Genomic DNA, 11,075 nt, shown 5'->3' on the forward strand with positions numbered 1-11,075 from the left:
TCAACAAAGGAATGATATGTATTAGGTAGCAGATATTTTAATATCTGAGTTAGCTATTTTGATCAACACAAAGATTTTATCTCTATATTATGATTCATTGTTTTGAAACAATATTCTCTATCTCCAAATAACTATAGTTAATATGTGTCAGAATGAGTTTCCAGGCTATCTGAGATGGCATATAATCTCAATTCTAGTCTCCTAAAAAGAGAGAAACAGAAGCACCAAGACTTTAAGGTCACCTAGAAATATATCATTCCAGACTTAAATGCAGTCATGGGACACATAGAGGTTGACTACAAAGCAAGACAGTGTCTCAAAAAACCCATTAAAACAGATTATGGATCTTGGTCCGGGACCCACCGAACTTAGGAAATTAGTCTGAACAGGTGAGAGGGTGCGCCAGAGAACCTGACAGCTTCTGGAACAGGCGGAAGCACAGAGGCGCTGAGGCAGCACCCTTTGTGGGCCGGGGACAGCCAGCCACCGTCCGGACCTGAGGACAGGTGCCCGCCCGGCTGGGGAGGCGGCCTAAGCCACAGCAGCAGCGGTCGCCATCTTGGTCCGAGACCCGCCGAACTTAGGAAATTAGTCTGAACAGGTGAGAGGGTGCGCCAGAGAACCTGACAGCTTCTGGAACAGGCAGAAGCACAGAGGCGCTGAGGCAGCACCCTGTGTGGGCCGGGGACAGCCGGCCACCTTCCGGACCGGAGGACAGGTGCCCACCCAGCTGGGGAGGCGGCCTAAGCCACAGCAGCAGCGGTCGCCATCTTGGTCCGGGACCCGCCGAACTTAGGAAATTAGTCTGAACAGGTGAGAGGGTGCGCCAGAGAACCTGACAGCCTCTGGAACAGGCAGAAGCACAGAGGGGCTGAGGCAGCACCCTGTGTGGGCCGGGGACAGCCGGCCACCTTCCGGACCGGAGGACAGGTGCCCGCCCGGCTGGGGAGGCGACCTAAGCCACAGCAGCAGCGGTCGCCATCTTGGTCCGGGACCCACCGAACTTAGGAAATTAGTCTGAACAGGTGAGAGGGTGCGCCAGAGAACCTGACAGCTTCTGGAACAGGCGGAAGCACAGAGGCGCTGAGGCAGCACCCTTTGTGGGCCGGGGACAGCCAGCCACCGTCCGGACCGGAGGACAGGTGCCTGCCCGGCTGGGGAGGCGGCCTAAGCCACAGCAGCAGCGGTCGCCATCTTGGTCCGAGACCCGCCGAACTTAGGAAATTAGTCTGAACAGGTGAGAGGGTGCGCCAGAGAACCTGACAGCTTCTGGAACAGGCAGAAGCACAGAGGCGCTGAGGCAGCACCCTGTGTGGGCCGGGGACAGCCGGCCACCTTCCGGACCGGAGGACAGGTGCCCACCCGGCTGGGGAGGCGGCCTAAGCCACAGCAGCAGCGGTCGCCATCTTGGTCCCGGGACTCCAAGGAACTTAGGAATTTAGTCTGCTTAGGTGAGAGTCTGTACCACCTGGGAACTGCCAAAGCAACACACTGTCTGAGAAAGGTCCTGTTTTGGGCCTTCTTCTTCGGCCAGGAGGAGGTCCAAATACAAGATATCTGCGCACCTTCCCTGCAAGAGAGCTTGCCAGCAGAGAGTGCTCTGAGCACTGAAACTCAGAGGAGAGAATCTGTCTCCCAGGTCTGCTGATAGACGGTAACAGAATCACCAGAAGAACAATCTCTAAACAGAGTCAACTATAACTACTAACTCCAGAGATTACCAGATGGCGAAAGGTAAACGGAGGAATCTTACTAACAGGAACCAAGACCACTCACCATCACCAGAACCCAGCACACCCACTTCGCCCAGTCCAGGGAACCCCAACACACCTGAGAACCTAGACCTAGATTTAAAAGCATATCTCATGATGATGGTAGAGGACATCAAGAAGGACTTTAATAAATCACTTAAAGAAATACAGGAGAACACTGCTAAAGAGTTACAAGTCCTTAAAGAAAAACAGGAAAACACAATCAAACAGGTAGAAGTCCTTACAGAAAAAGAGGAAAAAACATACAAACAGGTGATGGAAATGAACAAAACCATACTAGACCTAAAAAGGGAAGTAGACACAATAAAGAAAACTCAAAGCGAGGCAACACTAGAGATAGAAACCCTAGGAAAGAAATCTGGAACCATAGATTTGAGCATCAGCAACAGAATACAAGAGATGGAAGAGAGAATCTCAGGTGCAGAAGATTCCATAGAGAACATCGGCACAACAATCAAAGAAAATGGAAAATGCAAAAAGATCCTAACTCAAAATATCCAAGAAATCCAGGACACAATAAGAAGACCAAACGTACGGATAATAGGAGTGGATGAGAATGAAGATTTTCAACTCAAAGGTCCAGCAAACATCTTCAACAAAATTATTGAAGAAAACTTCCCAAATCTAAAGAATGAGATGCATATGAACATACAAGAAGCCTACAGAACTCCAAATAGACTGGACCAGAAAAGAAATTCCTCCCGACACATAATAATCAGAACATCAAATGCACTAAATAAAGATAGAATACTAAAAGCAGTAAGGGAAAAAGGTCAAGTAACATATAAAGGCAAGCCTATCAGAATTACACCAGATTTTTCACCAGAGACTATGAAAGCCAGAAGAGCCTGGACAGATGTTATACAGACACTAAGAGAACACAAACTGCAGCCCAGGCTACTATACCCAGCCAAACTCTCAATTATCATAGAGGGAGAAACCAAAGTATTCCACGACAAAACCAAATTCACGCATTATCTCTCCACGAATCCAGCCCTTCAAAGGATAATAACAGAAAAAAACCAATACAAGAACGGGAACAACGCCCTAGAAAAAACAAGAAGGTAATCCCTCAACAAACCTAAAAGAAGACAGCCACAAGAACAGAATGCCACCTTTAACAACTAAAATAACAGGAAGCAACAATTACTTTTCCTTAATATCTCTTAACATCAATGGTCTCAACTCGCCAATAAAAAGACATAGACTAACAAACTGGCTACACAAACAAGACCCAACATTTTGCTGCTTACAGGAAACTCATCTCAGAGAAAAAGATAGACACTACCTCAGAATGAAAGGCTGGAAAACAATTTTCCAAGCAAATGGTATGAAGAAACAAGCAGGAGTAGCCATCCTAATATCTGATAAGATTGACTTCCAACCCAAAGTCATCAAAAAAGACAAGGAGGGACACTTCATTCTCATCAAAGGTAAAATCCTCCAAGAGGAACTCTCAATTCTGAATATCTATGCTCCAAATACAAGAGCAGCCACATTCACTAAAGAAACTTTAGTAAAGCTCAAAGCACACATTGCGCCTCACACAATAATAGTGGGAGACTTCAACACACCACTTTCACCAATGGACAGATCATGGAAACAGAAACTAAACAGGGACACACTGAAACTAACAGAAGTGATGAAACAAATGGATCTGACAGATATCTACAGAACATTTTATCCTAAAACAAAAGGATATACCTTCTTCTCAGCACCTCATGGTACCTTCTCCAAAATTGACCACATAATAGGTCACAAATCAGGCCTCAACAGATTCAAAAATATTGAAATTGTCCCATGTATCCTATCAGATCACCATGCACTAAGGCTGATCTTTAATAACAAAATAAATAACAGAAAGCCAACATTCACATGGAAACTGAACAACACTCTTCTCAATGATACCTTGGTCAAGGAAGGAATAAAGAAAGAAATTAAAGACTTTTTAGAGTTTAATGAAAATGAAGCCACAACGTACCCAAACCTTTGGGACACAATGAAAGCATTTCTAAGAGGGAAACTCATAGCTATGAGTGCCTTCAAGAAAAAACGGGAGAGAGCACATACTAGCAGCTTGACAACACATCTAAAAGCTCTAGAAAAAAAGGAAGCAAATTCACCCAAGAGGAGTAGACGGCAGGAAATAATCAAACTCAGGGGTGAAATCAACCAAGTGGAAACAAGAAGAACTATTCAAAGAATTAACCAAACGAGGAGTTGGTTCTTTGAGAAAATCAACAAGATAGATAAACCCTTAGCTAGACTCACTAAAGGGCACAGGGACAAAATCCTAATTAACAAAATCAGAAATGAAAAGGGAGACATAACAACAGATCCTGAAGAAATCCAAAACACAATCAGATCCTTCTACAAAAGGCTATACTCAACAAAACTGGAAAACCTGGACGAAATGGACAAATTTCTGGACAGATACCAGGTACCAAAGTTGAATCAGGATCAAGTTGACCTTCTAAACAGTCCCATATCCCCTAAAGAAATAGAAGCAGTTATTAATAGTCTCCCAGCCAAAAAAAGCCCAGGACCAGACGGGTTTAGTGCAGAGTTCTATCAGACCTTCAAAGAAGATCTAACTCCAGTTCTGCACAAACTTTTTCACAAGATAGAAGTAGAAGGTATTCTACCCAACTCATTTTATGAAGCCACTATTACTCTGATACCTAAACCACAGAAAGATCCAACAAAGATAGAGAACTTCAGACCAATTTCTCTTATGAACATCGATGCAAAAATTCTTAATAAAATTCTCGCTAACCGAATCCAAGAACACATTAAAGCAATCATCCATCCTGACCAAGTAGGTTTTATTCCAGGGATGCAGGGATGGTTTAATATACGAAAATCCATCAATGTAATCCATTATATAAACAAACTCAAAGACAAAAACCACATGATCATCTCGTTAGATGCAGAAAAAGCATTTGACAAGATCCAACACCCATTCATGATAAAAGTTCTGGAAAGATCAGGAATTTAAGGCCAATACCTAAACATGATAAAAGCAATCTACAGCAAACCAGTAGCCAACATCAAAGTAAATGGAGAGAAGCTGGAAGCAATCCCACTAAAATCAGGGACTAGACAAGGCTGCCCACTTTCTCCCTACCTTTTCAACATAGTACTTGAAGTATTAGCCAGAGCAATTCGACAACAAAAGGAGATCAAGGGGATACAAATTGGAAAAGAGGAAGTCAAAATATCACTTTTTGCAGATGATATGATAGTATATATAAGTGACCCTAAAAATTCCAACAGAGAACTCCTAAACCTGATAAACAGCTTCGGTGAAGTAGCTGGATATAAAATTAACTCAAACAAGTCAATGGCCTTTCTCTACACAAAGAATAAACAGGCTGAGAAAGAAATTAGGGAAACAACACCCTTCTCAATAGCCACAAATAATATAAAATATCTCGGCGTGACTCTAACGAAGGAAGTGAAAGATCTGTATGATAAAAACTTCAAGTCCCTGAAGAAAGAAATTAAAGAAGATCTCAGAAGATGGAAAGATCTCCCATGCTCATGGATTGGCAGGACCAACATTGTAAAAATGGCTATCTTGCCAAAAGCAATCTACAGATTCAATGCAATCCCCATTAAAATTCCAACTCAATTCTTCAACGAATTAGAAGGAGCAATTTGCAAATTCATCTGGAATAACAAAAAACCGAGGATAGCAAAAACTCTTCTCAAGGATAAAAGAACCTCTGGTGGAATCACCATACCTGACCTAAAGCTTTACTACAGAGCAATTGTGATAAAAACTGCATGGTACTGGTATAGAGACAGACAAGTGGACCAATGGAATAGAATTGAAGACCCAGAAATGAACCCACACACCTATGGTCACTTGATCTTCGACAAGGGAGCCAAAACCATCCAGTGGAAGAAAGACAGCATTTTCAACAATTGGTGCTGGCACAACTGGTTGTTATCATGTAGAAGAATGCGAATCGATCCATACTTATCTCCTTGTACTAAGGTCAAATCTAAGTGGATCAAGGAACTTCACATAAAACCAGAGACACTGAAACTTATAGAGGAGAAAGTGGGGAAAAGCCTTGAAGATATGGGCACAGGGGAAAAATTCCTGAACAGAACAGCAATGGCTTGTGCTGTAAGATCGAGAATTGACAAATGGGACCTAATGAAACTCCAAAGTTTCTGCAAGGCAAAAGACACTGTCTATAAGACAAAAAGACCACCAACAGACTGGGAAAGGATCTTTACCTATCCTAAATCAGATAGGGGACTAATATCCAACATATATAAAGAACTCAAGAAGGTGGACCTCAGAAAATCAAATAACCCCCTTAAAAAATGGGGCTCAGAACTGAACAAAGAATTCTCACCTGAGGAATACCGAATGGCAGAGAAGCACCTGAAAAAATGTTCAACATCCTTAATCATCAGGGAAATGCAAACCAAAACAACCCTGAGATTCCACCTCACACCAGTGAGAATGGCTAAGATCAAAAATTCAGGTGACAGCAGATGCTGGCGAGGATGTGGAGAAAGAGGAACACTCCTCCATTGTTGGTGGGATTGCAGGCTTGTACAACCACTCTGGAAATCAGTCTGGCGGTTCCTCAGAAAATTGGACATAGTACTACCGGAGGATCCAGCAATACCTCTCCTGGGCATATATCCAGAAGAAGCCCCAACTGGTAAGAAGGACACATGCTCCACTATGTTCATAGCAGCCTTATTTATAATAGCCAGAAACTGGAAAGAACCCAGATGCCCCTCAACAGAGGAATGGATACAGAAAATGTGGTACATCTACACAATGGAGTACTACTCAGCTATTAAAAAGAATGAATTTATGAAATTCCTAGCCAAATGGATGGACCTGGAGAGCATCATCCTGAGTGAGGTAACACAATCACAAAGGAACTCACACAATATGTACTCACTGATAAGTGGATACTAGCCCAAAACCTAGGATACCCACGATATAAGATACAATTTCCTAAACACATGAAACTCAAGAAAAATGAAGACTGAAGTGTGGACACTATGCCCCTCCTTAGAAGTGGGAACAAAACACCCATGGAAGGAGTTACAGAAACAAAGTATGGAGCTGAGATGAAAGGATGGACCATGTAGAGACTGCCATATCCAGGGATCCACCCCATAATCAGCTTCCAAATGCTGACACCATTGCATACACTAGCAAAATTTTACTGAAAGGACCCAGATGTAGCTGTCTCTTGTGAGACTATGCCGGGGCCTAGCAAACATAGAAGTGGATGCTCACAGTCAGCTAATGGATGGATCACAGGGCTCCCAATGGAGGAGCTAGAGAAAGTACCCAAGGAGCTAAAGGGATCTTCAACCCTATAGGTGGAACAACATTATGAACTAACCAGTACCCCTGAGCTCTTGACTCTAGCTGCATATGTATCAAAAGATGGCCTAGTCGGCCATCACTGGAAAGAGAGGCCCATTGGACACGCAGACTTTGTGTGCCCCGGTACAGGGGAACGCCAGGGCCAAAGGGGGGGAGTGGGTGGGTAGGGGAGTGGGGGTGGGTGGGTAAGGGGGACTTTTGGTATAGCATTGGAAATGTAAATGAGCTAAATACCTAATAAAAAAAAAATGAAAAAAAAAAAAAAAACAGATTATGGTGATACACACCTTCAATCTCAGCACTACAGAGGAAAGTGCTAGTTGATTTCTATACATCTACACAATGACTTCTAGGTCAGCCAAGGTCTACAGAGTGGCATACTCCCTTAAAAGTAAAAATTAATCTATATATTTAATAGTAGTTCAATTTTAATATTTTTCAAAACAGAAGAGTAAATGCATTATGTGTTGGTTAACCTAGTTCCTCATTATTAAGTTAATCAGTACAAATATTTTCACCATATAACAATTAGCAGATAAATACATAAATATGTAACATACATAATACTGTTTTTCAAATATAAGTAGAATTACTCTGTTCCAACATGAAAATTAAAAACATAAAGAAAAAAATGAAAAATTAGTAAATATTGGAGAAAATAGAAAATAAGGAAAGGAGGTGGTAGAAAAAGAACCATGAAAAAAGAAATTTTTATTGTAGCGTAGAACATAAAGAAAGCCCTCTTCATGCTATTCCCCTAATTTTCTTTCTTAGCATCATCAACATTATGAAGCGAGGAAACGTTTCAGAATCTACAGAATTCCATCTCATGGGATTATCAGATAACCAAGAACTACAGCCTGTTCTTTTTGGAGTCTTCCTGTCCATATATCTGATCACAATGTTTGGGAACCTTCTCATAATACTGGCTACAGTTTTTGATTCGAATCTCCACACCCCAATGTACTTCTTCATTTCCAACCTCTCTTTCATTGACATATGTTTCACTACCACCACCATCCCCAAAATGCTGGTGAACATACAGGCTCAGGTCAACTCGATCAGTTATACAGGCTGCCTCACTCAAATCTGCTTTGTTCTAGCGTTTGCAGGATTGGAAAATGGAATTCTGGTAATGATGGCCTATGACAGGTTTGTGGCTATCTGTCATCCACTGAGGTACACAGTCATCATGAATCCCAAAATCTGTGGGGTGATGGTTTTGTTGTCCTTCTTGATAAGTATCCTAGATGCACTGCTCCACACTTTGATGGCACTGCATTTGTCATTCTGCACAAAGGTGGAAATTCCTCACTTTTTTTGTGAACTGGCTCATATTCTCAAGCTTGCATGTTCCAATATTCTCATTAATAATATTCTGGTGTATTTGGTGACAAGCCTGTTGGGTGTTCTTCCACTGTCTGGTATAATTTACTCTTATACTAGAATTATCTCCTCTGTTTTAAAAATTCCATCAGCTGCAGGAAAATACAAAGTATTCTCGATATGTGCATCACATTTAGTAGTGGTTATCTTGTTCTATGGGACAGGTTTTGGTGTTTATTTGAGCTCTGCTGGCACTCATAGCTCCAGAAAGAGTGCTATAGCCTCTGTGATGTACACAGTGGTCACTCCCATGATGAATCCCTTTATATACAGCTTGAGGAATAAAGACATGGTCAGTGCTTTCAAGAAACTCATCTCTAGAATAACAACTTCCCTTTGATGTGTCACCTGGTGTGGTGAAGTATTAATATTAAAAGATGCAAAATGCAACACCAATAAATTTTGGGGCATTCAACCATATATCAAATGGTGGAACATGAGAACTATGGTTTGGACCAGTTGAATGTAAATTCTATTTGTGGCATATTTTAGTTAAGTATCCTTTGACATTTTTAACTATCCTGTTTACTTTTCTATGAAATGAATATGAAATCAGTTTTTGTATTATTCTTCACTAGTATAGGATACATTACTTAATTTGTGAGGTAGATATAATGAATATAATATATACATATGTATTTAGATATGCTTATCCATGTGCACAAATGTTTAAGGTTCCCAAATTTCGTAGCTTAAGTTTTTTGGGAACATCTATTGTGTGTCCTGACAAGAGAATGGGTGAGGTATTATTTAGAAGAGGAGAGATTGCTCAAAATTTGCTGCATCCCTGAAAAACACACAACAAACTGAGTAACAACTGACAATAGCAGCATTCTTCTAGTTTCCTGTAGACCTTGTAGGTAGTTAGAAAGTTAGTAGAAAACATTTGCATCAGGTCTGCTCAAGTGTCCTATCCCATTAATTTTTTACTCCTGTGAATCTGGGGATGACCCCTTGAGAATCTTTCAATTTTCTGCACTCCAAGATATGTGAAGTGTGTTTACATCCTGAGTTTCATATTTTAAAATATGATCATATTTAAAAACCATTTCATTTCAAGAAATGGTTAAGCACTTAAAATTACATTCATGCAGGTCGAGAAATTATCAAAATATGTGATAAGTAAAAATGGGGAGAGAAAACAGACACAATAGTGTGTTAACGAGGAAAACAATTGGAAATATCAGAGGGGATGAACAAATGAAGACAAAAGAGACTATTTTCAATGCACCGTTTGAAAATGCTGTAGTAATGTTTAGTTCCTTAAATGCTGTTAATAAATTTTTTTTTAAAAAATCATTTAAAAATAGAAAATACGTGTAAGAAACCCAATGGTTTACTGACATTCTTCAGGGGACAAAATTAAGATTACTACTTCAGTTTTTCCTAAGAGTAATTACTATTAAGTACTTACAAATAGTAGGCAATTTGGATCAGTTGAAAGCTATATCTAATCATACTAATAAAATTGAAGAGCTAGGTTCTTTTCTTCCATTAGTCATAAAAGTAAATATTAACCAATTATTTTCTTTTGAGCAGGGATGCTGCTTTTTTGAGTTGTTTTATCTATGTCAAACAAATTAGCAACACTAAAACCAACAACAACACTCCGTTTACATCTTGCTATATGCAAGATTTATTTAAGTATTTATTTACTTATATGAGTACAATGTAGCTACCTTCAAACTGACCTAAAGAGGGCATCTGATCCCATTACAGATGGTTGAGACCTGTGGAAGAAGAGTCAGTCCTCTTAACCAGTCAACCATCTCTCTGGGTCATAAGATTTTCTTTTAATTACATTTTATTGTATTTATTTATTGTGAGGGTATATACACATCCTATAGGGCACATAAGGTCATAGATGACTTAAGGGAGTCCATTCTCTTTTTCCTTTGTGCAAGTTCCAGAGACAGAATTCATCTCCTTAGGCATGTTGCAAAGTACATTAACTGTCTGAGACATATTGGCATTTACATCTGTAAGGATTTCTATAAGTAAATTTGAGTACCCACTTTGTTGAATATACTTATATGTTACAGAAAGGGTTAGAGAAAAGAGACACAGCTTTTACAGGTGGCTGCCTGCCACGGCAGACCCAATCATGCTCTCTTGACCTGGGGAAAATCAGGGTTCTGGTACTCAGGTGGGCAAGGAGGCAGCAATTGACAGACAGGAACACAAGAGAGTGGTGAATCTTAGTGTAATTTCTCAAAGCGAACATCAGACTTATATAGTCATTACTGAAGAAAACAGGGATGTTAGTTGATACATCAGCCAAGATACATTGAGGTCATCTGATGCATAATGACTCTTTACACAAAACAGAAAAAAGCATACATAAAAACTGACAGGAACCAGGCAGTGGTTACAAATCAGATAAAATCGGACCTATCTAAAATCAGCTTATTCTTAGGAGCCAGGTGTGAGGGCTTCATGCCCTAGCCACAATTCTAGTCTATTGTATAACCCACCACAAGGGGTCCCTTAGTAAAAACCTAATTATGCTATTCTTTTGAGCTTTGTAAAAGTATGCACCAGGG

At 40.6% G+C, this 11,075-nt stretch overlaps 1 protein-coding gene across 1 annotated transcript; it reads left to right on the forward strand.

The window, feature by feature from the left end:
- Positions 1 to 7,933: 7,933 nt before the first annotated feature.
- Positions 7,934 to 8,872, forward strand: Olfr834 (olfactory receptor 834). Its single transcript, NM_001011823.1, has one exon. The coding sequence runs from the start codon at positions 7,934 to 7,936 to the stop codon at positions 8,870 to 8,872; it is 939 nt and encodes a 312-aa protein (NP_001011823.1).
- The last annotated feature ends 2,203 nt before the right edge of the window (positions 8,873 to 11,075 follow it).

Source organism: Mus musculus, chromosome 9 (genome assembly GCF_000001635.26).
Source record: "Mus musculus strain C57BL/6J chromosome 9, GRCm38.p6 C57BL/6J".
Lineage (NCBI taxonomy): Eukaryota > Metazoa > Chordata > Mammalia > Rodentia > Muridae > Mus > Mus musculus.

Bases quoted from the DNA above. Each gene is read 5' to 3' on its own strand.
- Olfr834 (NM_001011823.1), top strand. From the start codon at position 7,934: ATGAAGCGAGGAAACGTTTCAGAATCTACAGAATTCCATCTCATGGGA.